Below are 19,723 nucleotides of genomic sequence, written 5' to 3'. Positions count from 1 at the left end.
AGGGACTACAAAGGAAAAATAAGTCAAGTAAGGAGGAGCTGAAGTCACTTTGAGGTAAAGACTTAATATCTGAATCCCCTAAAATATTCATAATGGAATCCTAATATAAATGTACTTAGTAGGGGTGGCTCTGGGAGGTAATAAGAGAATGAGGGTGGATCCTCCTGAATGAGATTAGTGTCCTTACAGAAAAAGACCCAAGAGAAATGATGATTCTATCACCAGAGGTACAACTAGGAAGAGAGACTACATTAGGATCCAAGGTAATGGGCCCCTTGATATTCTTCCAGCCTCCAGAACTGTAAGAAAGATCTGTTGTTTATCCAAATTCTAGATTAGCACAACATACTTTGTAGGAGCTAAAGATTCAACACCCAGCACCATATGGTTTCCCAAGTACTCCTAAAGTGACCACTGGATCCCTTGCACAGATCTAGAAGTAGCTCCTGAGCACCTCCAGGAGTAACCCTCAAAAAGCAACAAATAAATTGCCCAATCCACAGTATTTTTGTTATAACAGCACAAACTAAGACACTCTGTAATAATCTGTAATAATAATTTTTTGTTTTGTTTTGCTTTTTGTTTTGTTTTGTTTTGGGGTCAAACCTGGCAGTGCTCAAGGCCTACTCCTGGCTCTACACTCAAAAATTACTCCTGGCAGGCTCGGGTTTGAATTCTGGCATCCCATATGGTCCCCCCGAGCCTGAGCTGAGTAACCCCTGAGCGCTGCCAGGTGTAACCCAAAAACCAAAAAAAAAACGGGGGGTAGGTAAGATGACCCCCTAATTTTCCTGTTAAAATATAGAGTTTGGGCTATATTTGCCATATAAAACTACCTCTCTTTTAATGCATACCATATAGAATTTAAAAAACGTAAGAGAAAAAGAGTAGAACCCTCTAAGGTTAATAGTCTATGTTAAATAAAGCTAGACTTTGGAATGCCAACAATCATTTTACATTTGTCATTTGTAGTGGTGACTGTGATTTTTTTTACATGATTTTTTAATTGTGATCTACATTGAGAGAAGGGAGAGGGGGCTCTTCCAAGAGCAGATGGCAGTGATTGATAGAACAGCTAGAGGGAGACAGAGTGCCTCCTCTGTGTCCCATAAAGGCTGAACAAAGGACTGAGCACTGGAAAGCCACATATCAGTGATGAGAGCTGATGGGTGGATGGGATGCAGCATTCAGTAACTCAGCTCCTCTGTGTGCCCTGAAAGATTAATCAGGACAAGCAAAGGACTGAGTGATGATGCCTGGCTGCTGGATGGGATGCAGTGGTAAGACGGGCGGATCACTCGTCCTGAAGCTGGAGTAAGTTTCAGCATGCTGTATGGCATGGCATATAAGACGACCCCAACTTTTAAGAAGTTTTTCATGGGTTAAAAAGTCATCTTATAAGCAAGAAAATACAGTAACTTCTACTAATTCATGAGATTGACCATTACTCCTTTCCTCAACCAAGCCCCTGGAACAGGGGTCCTCAAACTTTTTAAACAGGGGGCCAGTTCACTGTCTCTCAGATCATTGGAGGGTCTGACTATAGTAAAAACAAAACTTATGAACGAATTCTTATGCACACTGCATATATCTTATTTTGCAATGAAGAAACAAAACAGATACAAATACAATATGTGGCCCGCGGGCCATAGTTTGAGGACCACTGCCCTGGAATAATGCAGCTAGGCTCAAACTACTCTTTGTCCAACCTCCCTCATTCCAGGTTTGGTGAAGACTCTGGAAAATAAAAATTCACAAACTACTGTCCAACAAAAAATAGAAAAATACTGATTTTTTTTAGTTCTACAACAGTAGATTATGACCTAATAATTCAAGAATTGGGGCCACCAAAAACAGGCCACCAGTCCTGTTCAAAAAGGCATCAAGTAGTAGAAATCAAAACGTAAAACTCAACTCTGCTGCCCATATTAAACATCTCTTAATTTTTCACCTTTTTTCTTGTTTTGGTTTTTTGGCCACACCTGGCTGTGTTCAGGGCTTATTCCTAGCTCAGGAATCACTGCTGGTGCTCAGAAATCAAAACAGTGGTCCTCAAACTATGGCCCGCGGGCCACATATTGTATTTGTATCTGTTTTGTTTCTTCATTGCAAAATAAGATATATGCAGTGTGCATAAGAATTCGCTCATAAGTTTTGTTTTTACTATAGTCAGACCCTCCAATGGTCTGAGGGACAGTGAACTGGCCCCCTGTTTAAAAAGTTTGAGGACCCCTGTTCCAGGGGCTTGGTTGAGGAAAGGAGTAATGGTCAATCTCATGAATTAGTAGAAGTTACTGTATTTTCTTCCCCTGTTTAAAAAGTTTGAGGACCCCTGAATCCAAGCTGACTGCATGGTTGGCAAATGTGCCCTACCCTGAGTACTATCTATCCAACATATTTTAGCTTTAAAGGTAAAATAGAGGCTTTAAAAGAAAGGTTGTGGGGCCAGAGAGATAGCACAGCGGCATTTGCCTTGCAAGCAGCCGATCCAGGACCTAAGGTGGTTGGTTTGAATCCCTGAGCCTGCCAGGAGCGACTTCTGAGCATAGAGCCAGGAGTAACTCCTGAGCGTGGCCAGGTGTGGCCCAAAAACCAAAATAAATAAATAAATAAATAAGAAAAAGAAAGGTTGGCTAAACAACAACCCTACAAATAAAGGTAAATTTAGAAAACTCAGATACTAGAAATAGCCACAGATAATTAAACAAGCTATCAGCACATGACTTGGATGTAGGACGCTTGGTTTCAATCTCTGGCAAGGCATAATCCCCCTAGTACACTAAATGCAAGTCTGGAACCCCTGTAACCTCAACACAATGTGCAATTTCTGGTGTATAGTCAAGTGTGTGCTCAAACAATGAAAGCATGAGATCCCCAGAAAATGCCAGAACTTAAAAGGTGTGTCAGCGCTGTACTGAGTGGAGAGCAGCACCTGAGCATGCACCAGTAAAAAAAATAACTACAAATGCAGGTACAGCTATAGTTATATCATATAACAAAGAAATCTTACTAAAAAGACAATGCAACGGCTGATTTTATACTTAGTTTATAGGCATCAAATAACACAACTATCAATAGAAAAAAGGATATTGAAAGTAATAGAATAATAGTAATGGTCTTTAACAGCCACTTAACAACCATGGACATATCAACTAACAGAGAATAAATAAGAAAATAATAGCCTTCCATTAGTAACTAGAACACATGGGCTTCACAGATGTTTACAGACTATCTAATCCCTAAACAGCAGAATTTATAATTTTTTCAACTATGTATAAAATGTCCTCAAGAGAGGGACAATGTAATTGTACATGGATTCTGTTTTATTTATCTTAACGTTCTTTGGCTGAAAGTTCAAAGTTAAGATATCAGCAAGGGGACTTCTGAGAATTATGTTATGGCTGATTGTCCTTCCACTGTAACTTTACCTTGTCCTCTTTCTTTGCATCTTTTGTTCTCATAATTCAAAATAAAAAACAAACAACAACAACAAAACAAAACAAAACAAAAAAAATGTCCTCAAGAATAAATCACATGTTGAAATACAAAAGTACCAATAAATTATAAAAGGAAAGCTACAAATGGATGTATGTGTTGAGACAAACCAGTGAATGCAATTCTGGATCTGAGTGATAAAAATTTTCACTTAATAGAAGTGGTAACTTCACAGGAGAAAAACAAAAACACTAACAAACATAAGTTGGTGAAAATTTTAATTTTTTAATTCAGTTTAGTTTTTGGGTTTTTTTTTTTTTTTTGGAGGGGTGGAGGCTATACCTGGAGATTATCAGGTCTTACTCAGGCTCTATACTCAGGCAGTGCTTGGGGGCGGAGGGGCAGGGCATTTGGCAGAAAAAATTTTAAATGTCTCAGAGATATAATACCACATTTATATATGGAGGTGCTCATGATTCAACATCTAAAAGTAATAAAATATCTGAAAGCACACAGTACATTGGATCACATAATAAACCTGTGATCATACTAGAAGTGTTGAAAAAATTAAAATAAGGTATATAAAAATTTAAGTAAACGGGGGTAGGAAAGAGTACAGTGGGTAGGATATTTGCCTTGCACACAGCTAACCCTGGATTTGATTCCCTACATCCGCATGGTTCCCCTAGCACTGACAAGAGTTATTTCTGAGTGCAAAAAAAGTAGGAGTAACCTCTAAGCATTGCTGAGTGTGGCCCAAAAACAAAACAAAAACAAATTTAAGCAAAACAAAAAACTATGATTAGCTCAAAACTTCACAAATGCCAGAAAAAATACTCAAGAGTACAGAAAAAATAAGTAATTTATCTATTCATCAGTAATAAATGAAATATGAAGGTACTTCTTACCTGTTTCAGTGCAGGGGAACATGGGATCAGCTCTCCTATTCTGTTTATCCCAGCATTGATTTTCTTCTTTCTATGTCTCTCCACTAGACAGGGAGGAAAATCCATTTATCAAACTTCATATCATTACCCTCTCCCTGAGCAAAGATATTTTAGGTAAATAAGTTATTTTAGAAAATTCTGGCAGAGGGAAGTCATAGCCAGTAATTCTCAGGGCTTTTCCTGGGTCTGGAACCCAGGTAGACCATATACCACATACCACATAACACATATATACCATATACCACAGAAGCACCTTACACACTTTACTATCTTTCCCACACTTCCCACCTTTAACAGTAACTACCAAAACAACTACAGTGAGATTCCCAAGAATGTCAAGGTTAAACTAGTATTAAGGAAAATGATATTAAAATACGTTTTTTGGGGGGCACACCCAGAGGCGCTCCAAGGCTTTGTGGTCAGAAGTCCCTCCTGGCAGGCTCGGGGGACCATATAGAATGCCAGGATTCGAACCACCATCTGTTTGATTCAATTGTGTGCAAGGGAAACATCTTACCACTGTGCTATATCTCTCCAGCCCCTAAAATACTTTTACTAGCATTTAAAAGGATATGATTATAATTAAATATAGATTATGAGAAATGGATTACAATAGAACATTACCCTAGGCTATTCTATTACAAGTAATTACTAGATATTTCAATAACAAATTTCAAGAATCCATTAATAAGTTACTAAAATCTGTCTCTATATATCCTATGGGCAAAAAAAACAAGAGAAATCTAGGTATATTAAAGAAGATTAAATACTTCTTAGATGTTCAGAAATAGCTATCAATTTGACTTAAAATAGCCAGCAGGAGCCAGAACGACAGTATAGTGATTAGAGAATTAGCCTTGCAAACGACTGACCCAGGTTCAATTCTGGCACTCCATGATCATAATCCCCCTTGCACTGCCAGGAGTGATACCTGAGCCCAGAGCCAGGAGTAAGCCCTGCAAACCACAATATGTGTCGGAAAAAAACAAGCAAAGTTATTGGTTTAATGTTCTCTATAAGCTCAAGTATGTTTATTTTGGCTGTGAAGAGTTCTTCTTATCTAAGAAAATGGTAACTGATTATTTCTTTTTTTTGTTTTTGGGTCACACCCAGCAGCACTCAGGGGGTACTCCTGGCTCTATGCTCAGAAATCGCTCCTGGCAGGCTGGCGGGGGCATATGGGATGCTGGGATTCGCACCACCATCCTTCTGCATGCATGGCAAACGCTTTACCTCTATGCTATCCCTCCAGCCCCTGATCATTTCTTTTTTTTTCATTGTTTGTTTGCTTGTTTTTCTTTCTTTTCTCTGATAATTTCTTAATTAATATAGAAACATTCCAGGCTTGGATGCTTTATACAATTTCAAAAGTTGCAAAGATTATCCAAAAAGAGTCAACAAATTATCTGTCATTTATATAATAGGACAATGCAAGAAACACTCAATCCTGCTATTTTCTTTTTTTTTTGTTTTTTGTTGGTTTTTTTTTTGGTTTTGGGCCACACCAAGCGGTGCTCAGGGGTTACTCCTGGCTGTCTGCTCAGAAATAGCTCCTGGCAGGCACGGGGGACCATATGGGACACCGGGATTTGAACCAACCACCTTTGGTCCTGGATTGGCTGCATGCAAGGCAAACACCGCTGTGCTATCTCTCCGGGCCCAATCCTGCTATTTTCTGATAGAAAGTTTTCTAAAGCATTCCTTTTTAACCAAGATCTTTCAGACTGTAGTATAGAAAAAACTTGTTTTGAAAAATATATGTATTTTTTTAATGTCGTGATCTAGTAGACAGGAATCCTCTTCAATGACATCAAATCACTCTGAGGACATATTAATGATATCAGATGATAGCTGATTTTATTATTCTTTTCTTTTAGTTTTGGGGCTATACCCAGCAGTGTTCAGGGGTTACTCCTGGCTCTACACTCAGAGCATTCCTGTCAGGCTTGGGGGACCATATGAGATGCCAGGGATTGAACCCAGGTCAGACGCATGCAAGGTAAATGCCCTCCCTGCTGTGCTATTGCTTATGCCCCTGATAACTAATTTTAGTTGAAGTAGTCAAAAAGATTAATTTATACGGCCTTTAATAAAAAGTAAAGCAGAATCAGGAATATTTCTAGAACCAGATGGTGCCCTAAGCACTGACCCAGATCATAGCCCATGAGCACCACTAGATGAGGCCCAAAGGAAGTATACTGGACTTTCTCAATAAGTGAAATAGCTTAAAATATTAGCTGCATGAATACTCTAATCCTGAAGTCTTTACATAGATGATGATCAGAATGATACTCATTGTCATTTGACCCATAGGGTGTCTTTGAATTATAATCAATAAAGGAAGAGTTTCCTAAAGCAAAATGAGATTAAACTAGGATCAGCCATATGTAAAGCATGCACTTTATCTATCTATCTCTGCACTGTGTCTATCCCCTAAACATTTATTAAGTTATTTAAAACAAACAAACAAACAAACTCAGTTTTATGGGGAATAAAAAGCAAAACAAGGGGCTCATTCTGGGAAATTCTTCAGCCTTATCCACTGAATAAAGCTGATATCTCCTGAATAAAAAAAAGGCAAAACAAATAATTATTTTGTAACTGTATCATAAAAATTATAATCAGCAGCTGGAGGAATGGGCTGGGACACATATCTCGTATACAGAATATTTGGGCTTGATTTCTGATCATACAGACCCCTAAGCACTGCTAGGAGTGGCCCCTACAGAGTGTGGCCCCAAAAGAGAAAAATTATAATCAAATGCTATACAATTTCTTTTTGAAATCAGATAAGTGCTAGCAAATAAAATATAAATTGTATCTACCTGCATTGTGTGTCTCTCGATTTTTCTTTCTGAAAAGCAAAAATGCAGATAAAAGAAACATGAAAATAATGGTAAAACATTCTCATCACTTTTGTGAGAACTGTAAATTTAAAGTTTTTGAATTTGTATTACCCTATAAGTAAGATACCACTGTAAGGTAAATGTTCTTAATAAAGGTTATAGTACAATAACCTAATGTCGTAACATCAATAGAAACTATAAATCCACAATTTCTGTAAGTAACCATATGTTTCTTTTCTTTTTTTTTTTTTTTTTTTTTTTGGTTTTTGGGCCACACCAAGCGGTGCTCAGGGGTTACTCCTGGCTGTCTGCTCAGAAATAGCTCCTGGCAGGCACGGGGGACCATATGGGACACCGGGATTCGAACCAACCACCTTTGGTCCTGGATCGGCTGCTTGCAAGGCAAATACCGCTGTGCTATCTCTCCGGGCCCACCATATGTTTCTTATAGATACCAAGACATCATTGATTTAGACATAAACCAATATTTGTAAACTGTTGCTCTCTCAAAAGAGTGACTTAGGAACTAATTTCCTTTCACAGTGTTGTACCAAGTAGGTGACTCCTGATGTCTGCTCTGGTACCTGGCCAGAGATAGTACTGATATATAAGGGAAAGAAGCAACAGTACAAAGGAACCTTAAAAACCTGAGGGAGGAAAGTATGCCAGCCCGTGGAGCCCATTACTGACAACTGGTATTTGAGCCATTTTTTGCATTTGTTTATCTGAGGTTACCCAATTTGAAGTTGTTTTTTTTTTAAAAGTTAATTAATCTATAAATGAATCAGCTAAAATATCATATTTGTGTGCAATTTAATGTATAATTATTCTGTATATTAGCATTCTCTAATAGCTATTTGGTAAGAAAAAATGAATGATGACAGTATTAATGGAAACACTAGACAACCATGCAATTCTTTGCAGAAATATTGTCCAAACTTTGAAAAATCCGAAAGATTTATAGAGAACCAAAAAAATATCGCATATTGATTTTAATAAATTATTTGTTATGTTATATATTATAATAATATCAAAGATGTCTATCCAAATTGCTTTTACCTAAACGAAACAGAATCTATATTGGCTATAAGATTGGCTATAAGTAAATCTATAAGATTTACTATAGTAAATTTTAAGGGGAAACTATATATTTGGTATAGAATTGGTACTATGTTAAATAATAAGAGTTATTTTTTGTTATACTGTTAATGCAATAAGAACATGTAAAATTTTTGATTACATACTACTTTTCAATAAATCATATCCATAAATATTACTGGAGAGTAATGGTTTTTTGCTTATCCAAAATGAAGGCGTTCTAAAGATTAGCAGAAGTAAGAGGGAGACCATTAATTCTACTTCTTATCTATAAGATATATCATTTTTGGTCTGTAGCTACATACCTGTGCTGCTTTTTTGTAGGCGTCTCATTCTCTGTCATTTCTGGCATGGTTATAATGATAAAAATCTAAATACTGAAAGAAAAAGTGCTGTCATAAAAAAGCACAAGATTAGGTAACAGAAGAATATATAAAAAAATTAAAGAGGTCAAAATATAAAATTGTTAGCCAATGGAAAACAGGGTAAATATCACATCTGAGGTATAACCAGAAAGTACTTAGAAAGGCTGTAGCAGCCTAATACTAACCCTAACTCTAACACTAAACCTAACTCAATCCTTAACCCCAACCCTAACACTAACACTAACCCTAACTTAACTTTCACCCTAACACCCTAACCCTAACTCTAATTAACACTAAGTCTAACACTAAATCTAAACCTACCAAAAACCCTAACCCCCCCCCCCCAATAAAAGCAGAGAAAGATCATTATGAACCTAGAAATAAAAGAAGTTTATTATTTTATCTGTTTGTTTGCTCAGGGGTTATTTCCTGGCTTTACACCAGGAAACCCTGGCAGGGTTTGGGGGAACCATATGGAATACTAGGGATGAAACCTGGGTCAGATATGCATGCAAGGTGGGCACCCTACCTTCGGAACTATCACTGACACCACCCCAAATATAAGGGAAATAATCCTTGAACACAGAACTAAAAGTGGGCCCCGAGCACAGCAAGGGTGCCACCTCTCAAAATTTGTCATTGGAAAAATATTTCAAGCCCACTTAAAATATTTTTTATTCATGACAGTGATAATGTTGAAGTGTTATAGATAATTTAAACTAAGATGAAAATCCCTTTCCTGAATACGGATAAAACAAAAATGACAAGCACAGAGACATGCAATATTCAATACATATATACCATTCATCCAGATATCTGCTAGGCTTCTTTCATTTCAAACTGCTAATAGTCTTAAACAATCATATGTAACATTAAAAATGTTTTATTTAAAGTATCAGAATTCTAAGGATATTCACTTTATAGAGAATATATATATATATATATATATATATATATATATATATATATATATATATATATGACAAAGAAGCATCAAAGTAAATTTGTTAAAATATTGAAGGTATGGGGGTGGAGCAATAGCTCAGTGGTAGGGCTTGTGCCTTGAACATAGCCAACCCGAGACAGACCCGGGCTTGATCCTTGGCATCCCATATGGTCCCTTCAGCTTTCCAGGAGCGATTTCTGAGCACAGAGCCAGGACTAACCAGAGCAAGGTGTGACCAAAACAAACAAACAAACAAACAAACAGCAAACAAAAAACTGAGGGTAAAATGTAAAGTCAAAAATATTATGGGTGATTTCTTTCTCTTTGACTTTCAAGTTTTTCACAATAAAAACTTTAATGCTTTAAATCCCAGGCATTGCAATCTTCAAAAGAAGTTAAGTAGGGTTGCCTATTCTGATACACTGAATTATGTCCAAGTACAGTTTTCTGTTTTCTTTCTGGAAAAAAAATGCTCTTGGAACCTAAAATTTTCAGATGAAATAGATAACAGTGTCTACATAACTGGGTTGTTTAGAAAAAAAAAGATGTGGGACAATGCAGCAGAATGATGCCTGGAAGTACTAATTGTTTAAATGTTAGCTATAAATATTCAAGGAAATTTTGTTTGTCTTGTTTTGGGCCAAGTTCAGGGGTTACTCTTGACTCTATGCTCAGAAATCACTCCTGTCAGGCCCAGGGGGCCATATGGGATTGGGGGATCAAACCCAAGTTTGTCCTGGGTCAGCTGTGTACAAGGCAAACAATGCCCTACCTCTGTGCTATTGCTTCAGCCCCTCATGGAGAATTTTAGGCTAAGGCTTTAGCCTTGGAAACAAGAGGTAAAGGGAAGGAAAGGTACAGAAAATATGAAGAAGCGAAGGCAAACAATGTGATGACAGAAAACACCAACTGAAATAATCTGTGAAGAAAAGTTTATTCAGCATTATTCACCATTTTCTTAACAGTTTATTAATTTCACTTTCTTTCTAACATTCGTGAAGCTAACTAAAAGCAACATTAGATAATCATATAATAATGATGGGGACGTAAAAATAAATCTTTATCACCTTTCTCACCAGAGGACTTGACAAATATCTTCACTTTTGATTCCTGGCTTCCAAGGCCTCCCGTTTCTGATCCAAGTCTATCATCTTCTGCCAGAAGATGGTCTATAACTTACGTTTTCTTCTTTCTACAAAGAGGAAAAAAGAGTCAATGAAGTTAATGTCTCTGGGATTTTTTTATGAACAGCATGTCAAAGAGGGTCTGTCAACCCATTATACTTGCAGACTTTTAGTGGCTTTGTTTTAGTGGCCTATCTTGAATTCTCCCTACCATTGAAAAGCTAATGAGTAAAGTTGCCTTCAAAAGTGGGGGCTGGGAGATAGCACAGCTATGTTTGCCTTGCAAGCAGCTGATCCAGGACTTAAGGTGGTTGGTTTGAATCCTTGCATCCCATATAGTCCCTGGTGCCTGCCAGGAGCTATTTCTGAGCAGATAGCCAGGGGTAACCCCTGAGCACAGCCAGGTGTGGCCCCCAAACAAACAAACAAAAAGCCACTTTCCAATGGATTATCATATTCTAGTCCTGGAGCCACTGGATTCTGAGGAGGCAATTTTTCCTTGCTGTTATTCATGCTCACAGGTTCTCCTTATCCTTCTATAAGGTCTTAACATTAAAACCTGTTTCCATGGAGTATCATGCTGAATAAGAAGAAAAGGGACAGACACAAAATTATCTCACTCATACCTGAAATATAAAGCTGCACGATAAGGAATAACCAATGCCAAAAGGTGATAGAAACAAAGAGCAGGAAAACTGGTAGGAAGCTCACCCCCCAAAGAGGGGCTTATAGGAAATAGGTCAGAAAAGGGACCACAATAACAATGAAAGAGGGAGGTGGTCACTATGAACCAGGAAGAGGTGTCAAAAAGAGCATGATAGTTTATCAATAGCAGTAGTTTAAATCACCAGGCCTAAAAGGGAGAAAGAGAAGGAAAAAAGAAAAAGAAAATAGTATCTGCCATAGAGTTAGGCTGGAGGGTGGGAGGGAAACTGGGGGCACTGATGGGTACTTGTGAAGGGTCTGGTGTTGAAACATTGTATACCTAAAACTCAATCATGAATTGTTAGATTACACCTTATTTTTACTTAAAACAAAGATAGTCCCTGATTTCTTTGTATGTTTGTTTAAAACTTGGATTTATCACAAAACAGAGATTGTCTTATTTGTAAACCTGGGTGGGACTGTTTCAGGATAGCCTGAGCTATCTGTCCTTACCACCCCACCCAGGGGTGATCTCTGTACTCAATAAAAATTGGCAGTTCTAGTAGGCAGCTTGCTCTCCATATGAGGCTGAATATTGCCAGACCACCTATATTTCACCCTCAGCCTGGTCTGGATTATTTCATACGCGACCCTGATTCAGACTCATTCACCTGGGGCTGGAGATGTGACACATGGGGTGATTTTACAATGGATAACTTGTCTTGTTTTGTTTTTTTGTTGGGCTGATTTGGTATGGGGCCATGTCTGGCAATGGTAAGAAATTATTCCTGGTGGTGCTCAGGGGACTATATGGGATACTGCTGTGTACCCAGGTCAGCCATGTACACAGCAAGCACACTACCTACTATAATATCACACCACCCACCCTTCATGTGTGTATTTTTAATCATGAATAACTTTGTAATTCACAACGATTAAATAAATTTTATTTGTTTGCTAACATTAATGATCTTTCATAAATCTACTTTTCCCTTCACTGATGACACTGAAAACTTAACTTGCACTAGGGAGATAACACTCAAACATGCATTATATTGTGATCTTTTAAAAAAAAATAGAGAAGGGCTGGAGTGGTGGCACAAGTGGTAGGGCGTTTGCCTTGCACACACTAACCTAGGACGGACTGCAGTTTGATCCCCTGGCATCCCATATGGTCCCCCAAGCCAGGAGTATAAGTAAAAAAGTACCAGTTAGCCAAATGTCACAACACACACACACACACACACACACAGCACCACTCCAAGCCACATTTAAATCAATTTAATTATATCAAGTTCAATACAAAATTATGCAAATAACCAATTTCTCATGGTATTAAAGTTACATTCCTGGGACTAGGAATGCTGCTCAGTTGTAGAGCACATGGCTTCATTTAATGAGGGCCTGGGTTTGCTCCCAGAAACCTTTCCCAATTCCAAAATTGCATTCCTGATAGTTAAGAGCATGAATCAGACTGGGGATGGGGGGTGGGGTGGAGAAATAGTACAGTGGGTTTGGATTTCTGGCACCCAGTATGATTCCCCCAAACCCTTTTAGGACTGATCCCTAAGCACAGAGCCAGAAGTAAGCCCTAAGAACTCGCAGGTGTGACTCCAAAATAAGACAAAACAAAGAAAGGACCTGTAATGTGGCTAAGTGGTGGCTAACAGATGTTAACCATCTATTCTAAAATGTGTTAGCCACACTAAAATGTGGCTAACATGCCTTGTATACATGAGACTTGGGTTCGATCTCTGGTATCCTCCCCTCACCCCCCTCCAACACAAACACCACACACACATGCACACACACACACACACACACACACACACACACACACACACGCACGCACATTTTTTTCTTTTGGATTTTGGGTCATGCCCGGCAGCGCTCAGGGGTTACTCCTGGCTCTGTGCTCAGAAATCGCCCCTGGCAGGCTTGGGAGACCATATGAGATGCCGGGAATCGAACCAAAGTCTGTCCTGGGTTGCCCGCTTGCAAGGTAAGTGGCCTACTGATGTGCTATCTCTTTGCCCACCTATCCCCTGCCCTCCACCCTCCGCAATTAACTTGAAGCCAAAGGGATAGCTCACCAGGCTCGAATGTGTACTACAGCTTTATTTGCTAGAGAGCTAGGTCTTAGCCCCAGAATTGCATGATCCTGGAGTATAGTAGGGAGTGAGTCTCAAACACTGAGTCTGAAGTAGTCTTTGAGTACTGCTGAGTATGAGTAGACAGTACAGGGAGCAAGGTGTCTGACTCACATGCTGGCTGATCCCAGTTGAAAATCCCCAGTACGGGCCCGGAGAGATAGCACAGCGGCATTTGCCTTGCAAGCAGCCAATCCAGGACCAAAGGTGGTTGGTTCGAATCCCGGTGTCCCATATGGTCCCCCGTGCCTGCCAGGAGCTATTTCTGAGCAGACAGCCAGGAGTCACCCCTGAGCACCGCCGGGTATGGCCCAAAAACCAAAAAAAAAAAAAAAAAAAAAAATCCCCAGTACTACCAAATATAGTTCCTTAAGCACCATTAGGAATGATCCCTGAGCACAGAGCTAGGAGTAAGCCCTGGGCACAGACAGGAGTGGCCTCAAAAACAAACCAAATAATCTTTTAAAAGGTCAAAAGAGAAAAAAGGACATTAGTCAAATATGAGTTAAATCCTATCATCATAAATCTTTACCACCTAATTAACTTGATAAAATATGGGTACTTTAAAATAATGTTTATGTACTGTAACTAAATGTAAGTTTAAAAATATTATTAATGCCATGAAATTTTGTGGGGAAGGCCTCTCCAGTAGTGTTCTGGGTATTCTAAGATCTAGTTTAGAGCAATGTAACCTAGGACTTAAACACCTCCCAGTGCTGTTCTATAGTGGCATACAGACCACTCCTAGTGATGCTTGGCCCAGCATTACAGACTGATTGATGATCTGGTGCTAAGTTAAGTGACATGGGAGGTTAGGAGAAAAAGGTCACTGGGGTCATATTTGAGACCATGTGGTACCAGGAATCAAATACCAGACCTCACATTAGAGCTAAATGTCTGCTCTCATTTACTAACTTAACTAAGGCACAGAGAATTCTATTTGGTGAAGTTCCCATTCTCCATAATGTTTTTTTCAAATTCACCAAGTAGTTGTTTATTTTAAATGCATATAAAAATATAACTAAATTCCATGCACAATTTATTCATTTTTATGTTATTTCCATGTCTTGGCTGAATGAAATTGTTATCCACAGTTACATGTATTTTTGTAAATATAGTCTTTCATTTCTTTTGGAAAGCTTATCATATACCCTACAGTGCTATTAAGAATGTTTCTCATACTTTCTTCAGAGTATCAGTGCCATTTTACACTTCCAATCACAATGAAATGTTCATTTTTTAATAATTTTTACAACACTGATTTGTCAGCTTATTAATATTAGCCATTATAGTTATACCATAGTATCTAATTGTAATTTAAACTGCATTTTCCAAATACCTAATAATACCACATACTATATAAGGTTCACATTAAGGCCTTTTGTAGATTTTTACTCTGCTCACTGTTTTGGCCTGCTTCATCTTTTGTTGTTGTTATTGTTGTTGTTGTAGGGTTTTTGGGTCACACCCAGAAGTGCTCAGGGATTACTCTTAGCAGGGCTGGGCACCATATGTAGAATTAGCAAGGACCAAACCCTGACCAGCCATGTATGTGCAAGGCAAGCACCCAACCTGCTGTACTATTGCTCCAGCCTTCTTTGGCCCATTTTTAAATTGGATTTTCTTTTTATTATTTATTATAGGAAGTCTACATCTTCTGAGTTACTCATACCTTCTGAATACCTGTCCTTCACAAAGTGTGGCCCTAAAACAAACAAAATCAACCACAAAAAAGGAGTTCTTTCCGGCCTCCCAACTTCTTGAAGGATCTCTTTCCTTCCTGGGAGCCGGGAATCTAGCAGCATGGGGTTCGACAGGCCTTCGCCATGCCAGAGGCCTTCTTAACCAGGCCTGGGGGTTGAGGGGGTGAGGGGGTGCGGGACTTGGGTAACCCCAGCACCCCTCTACCGCCTTGTTCCAGATCTCCAGGGCTTCCCCGGGCCATATGCCTGGGCAAGCCAGCAAGTTGGGTCCCTTGGTGGAGCTTGAAGGTACCCTAGGCTTTCCCCCATTCAGGTCCTTAGGGAGGGTCTGGGTGGGGCTCTGAACTTCCAGCCTCCCAGCTTCTTGATGCAGTCTCTGGTAATCTCTTTCCTGTCTATATTTTCAAAATCGTGAGGGGGGGGGGCTAGCGCCCTTTCGCACACCCCTACAAAAGATAATTTTTCTCTTTAACTCTCTTAACCCCTATCATCATTACTCCTCATTTACCCTTTTTAATTTAAGTACTGTAGAGTCCTAAGTCACAGACTAAAGTGGTGCCCTAGAGTTAACATCCACACAACTATTCCAAAAGGCATAGAAAGGACACATATGTCTTTTCAACATTTTATGTGTTTTTTTGACGGCTATAACTTTTGCTGAATATTCTCTTATACAGTGATGATTTCCCCCCCCCCTTTGTTTTTTATCTTCTCTTTGTGAACTGTTTAATATGGAATTTGGTGTGAAAGAATCCCTCAGTTTAATGCTTATGTTTGAACCAAGTCATGGGTATTGTTGGACGTGTTCTTATGCCCCCATATACTCTAATAACGCCACGTGGCTTTATTTCTTGTTTGCATAGGCACACTAAAACGGGAAAATACTATACATACAAATAAGTTTTTATCTAATAGAGATGGGAACACACAAATCTTGTAGTGCAATGGGACCTTACACCCTGAACATTGACATAATGACCTGGCACAGGCCTCAGAAGAATGGGCATTCTCCATTCACCCCTGATCTAGAGAAGACATCTACGAAACATCCAAGGATGTCTATAACATCCCTCTACCAGGGAAGACCCTACCACTGCTCTGACATCGACCTACTCAAAAGAGACTTCCCTTAACACTGAGAAGACTTAACAACAACAATGACCTGCTTACTGGACAGGGCTTTCTGTATTGCCCCTTAATTGTGAGGTCAAACTAGAGGATACTCCACACCAGTCTGACTTCAATGTAGGATGTGCAGATTCCAGGATCTTTAATACAGAAACCTGATGCCAACAATAGAACTGCGTGAAAAATAAAACTGTATTGGCACTACAGACAATGACTTGGATTGAATAAACTAGTTTGCCTGGAGCCTAGAGTTGGTCTTATGCCAGGAAACTTCAGGGGTAGTGGTCTCCTTGTATTTAGACCAAGGCTTTTCCTTTCCATGTTCCCCATATTTTGGTGGGCCTATGCAAACAATATTTGCCACTCTAACACTGTTTTTACTGTGCCCTTTTGACTAACCCTTAAAAAAAAAACTCTTAAACTTTTGACGTTAACTTAAACTAATATGTATGCGCATGAAAATATAAAATATACTATGCCTTCAAAGTTTAAGGAGTCACATAAATCTCATGGCCTTAGGTTACTTTGTGTACTGCTAAGAAATGTTATAATGTACTACAATCTGGGGACCTGTGGACAAAGTAATTGTACATGGGTTCTGCCTTATTTTTCTTAATTTCTTTGACTGTAAGTTCAATATTTAGGCATCAGCAAGGGGATTTCTTCTGAGAACTCCGTTTATGGGCAACTGTCCTTTCACTGTAACTTTACCTGTCCTCTTTGCATCATTTTTCTCATAATTAAAAATAAAAAAAAATTTTAAAAAAAGGAGTTCTGTGCTTCAAAAAATACTCACAGGACTGTGAATAGTTGACACACAAAATAGGGGAAAATATGTACAAACCATACTTCCAATAAGAAAACTGTAACTAGACTATATAAAACACTTACAATTCAGTAATAAAAAGAAAAATAATCCAACTTAAAAACAGGTATCTGGGGGCCGGAGAGATAGCATGGAGGTAAGGTGTTTGCCTTTCATGCAGGAGGTCATCAGTTCGAATCCCAGCATCCCATATGGTCCCCCGTGCCTGCCAGGAGCAATTTCTGAGCGTGAAGCCAGGAATAACCCCTGAGCACTGCCGGGTGTGACCCAAAAACCACACACACACACACACACACACACAAAAAAAAAAACAGGCATCTGGAGCAGGAGTGATAAAATACAGCGGGTAGGGCATTTGCCTTGTATGCAGCTGATCCGGTTTCAATCCCTAGAATCCCACATGGTTCCCTGACCCTGTCAGGAGTAATTTCTGAGTGCAAAGCCAGAAGTCACAACCCCTGAGCGCTGCTGGGTATGGCCCCAAACCAAAACTAAACTAAAATAAACAAATAAATTAAAATGGGCATTTGAGAAGACCTTTCTCTAAAATAGATAAAGACAGAAGAGATAGTTCAATGGGTTGAATACCCATTGAATGTGGGAGACTGCGGTTTCATCCCTGGCACTGCCCAGTCCCCTAAACACTATTAGGAGTGATCCTCAATTGCAGATCAAAAATTAAAAAGAATAAATACATTAAACAACAAAATATGTTCTACATATTTGGTCTTAGGTAGAATAAAATAAAATAAGATCTCAGATGATTCATATTCCACCAAACTTCATAGAGCCTATCTATGGCTGGCTAAAATAAAAATGATTGTCATAGACCAGAGATGTGGTCCCATGACTATAAGTTGTATTATCCTACTTACATTAAAGTCCATAATGAATTTGTTTTAATGTTTAGGCCACAGCTGGAGGTGTTCAGGGATCACTCTAGCTAGAGCTAAGGAGCCACATGGGATGCTGGGAATCAAATCTAGATTGGATGAGTGTAGGCAAGTGACCTACCGGCTGTATTATCTAGCCAACCTCTAAATTCCAGAATAAAATTCAATAATATTGATTTTTTTGAATGATTTTTTTTTTAAATTCTGTTTTGGGTTTTATTCAGGAGTTGTCAGTGGTTATTCCCTACTTTGAGTTTCAGTGGTTACTTCCAGAGATACTGAGGCATAAATCACTGAGATACAATTTCTACAGTTTACAGTGTCCAACAGTTTGGCATTCTTTTTTCTTTTTCAGATTTTGGGTTTTTCTTTTTTTTTTTTTTTTTTTTTTTTTTTTTTTTGCTCCCTGCCTCAACTCCCTCCACACCTCACCCATGCCTCCAACAGTTCAGCATTATTTGCTTTGCTGATACGAACTACAAATACATAGGGCCAGAGTGGTGACGCAAGGGGTAAGGCATCTGCCTTGCCCGTGCTAGCCTAGGACGGACCTTGGTTTGATCCCCGGTGTCCAATATGGTCTCCCAAGCCAGGAGCGATTTCTGAGCACGTGGCCAGGAATAACTCCTGAGCGTCACAGGGTGTGGTTCTAAAACCAAAAAACAAAAACAAAACTACAAATAGTTCTGACTCAAAAATTACCCAGATTCAAAGATAAGTCCATGTATTAGACACTTTATTAATTTACTGGAAACTTATTTATTTATTGGGGTATTATTGTTTAGCATCTGGCAGTACTAACGAGGAACATTTAGTGGTCGAATGGGATTAGTTGCATAGAATACAAGTGCTTTATCAATTATCAAGTGCCTACATGGTTATTTTATCTCTTGCTCCATGTTAGGCATTAATTGGTTGATTAGTTAGTTAGTTCTGGGAGGGGCCCAAACCATAAGGTGCACAGAACTTACTCCTGACTCTGCACTCAGAGGGTAACAGGGTCACTTTTGGCAGACTTGGGAGACCATACAGGATACGGGAATCATATCGGGGTCAGATCTGTTTAAGGCAAACACTTAGTGTGTATCATCACTCTACCCAGTTGGGCTTCCATGTGGAGTCCTGAACATTTCTTTCTCTCCTTTGCAGTTTCTCTTCTGGAGAAGCCCATGTTCTCTCTTGAACACACATTTCTCCATCTCTCTACCCTTACATTTCTCTAAATTTCTTTCAATAAAAACTATCCTGCTCCAGTAAAATAATAAAATAAAATTCAGGTACCAGAAAGATAGCGAAATGGGCTGACTGTTCCCTGAAACAGACTTCAATTCCCTGGAACTACATGGTCCTCTGAGCACCACCAGGACCGACCCCCCAAGCACAGAACTAGAAGTAGCTTCCAGTACCACTAAAGGTGTCCCAAAACAAAAATATAAAAATATAAAAAATATACTTAACTGCATTGCAGAATTGATATCCACTCTTTACAAATTTTCTTTTCTTTTTTGGTTTCTGGGCCACACCTAGTAATGCTCTGGGGTTACTCCTGGCTCTGTGCTCAGAAATCGCTCCTGGCTCCAAGAACCTATGGGATGATGGGAATCCCAGGCTGGCAAC

General features: G+C 39.0%; 1 protein-coding gene across 1 annotated transcript in view; it reads right to left on the bottom strand.

The window, feature by feature from the left end:
* The window catches only part of USF3 (upstream transcription factor family member 3), an 869,396-nt gene extending 858,504 nt beyond the window's left edge, over positions 1 to 10,892 (bottom strand). The window contains exons 1-4 of the mRNA XM_049785845.1: positions 10,705 to 10,892; positions 8,632 to 8,703; positions 7,208 to 7,236; positions 4,344 to 4,426 (exon numbers count right to left, since the gene is read on the bottom strand). Coding sequence (XP_049641802.1) covers positions 4,344 to 4,426; positions 7,208 to 7,236; positions 8,632 to 8,678 — 159 coding nt within the window. The 5' untranslated portion in view covers positions 8,679 to 8,703; positions 10,705 to 10,892. The remainder of the gene's footprint in view (positions 1 to 4,343; positions 4,427 to 7,207; positions 7,237 to 8,631; positions 8,704 to 10,704) is intronic.
* Between the last annotated feature and the right edge of the window lie 8,831 nt (positions 10,893 to 19,723).

This window comes from Suncus etruscus, chromosome 13 (assembly GCF_024139225.1).
Source record: "Suncus etruscus isolate mSunEtr1 chromosome 13, mSunEtr1.pri.cur, whole genome shotgun sequence".
Taxonomy (NCBI): domain Eukaryota; kingdom Metazoa; phylum Chordata; class Mammalia; order Eulipotyphla; family Soricidae; genus Suncus; species Suncus etruscus.
The sequence above is the reverse complement of the archived record's forward strand: the minus strand, read 5'-3'. Positions and strand labels throughout refer to the sequence as shown.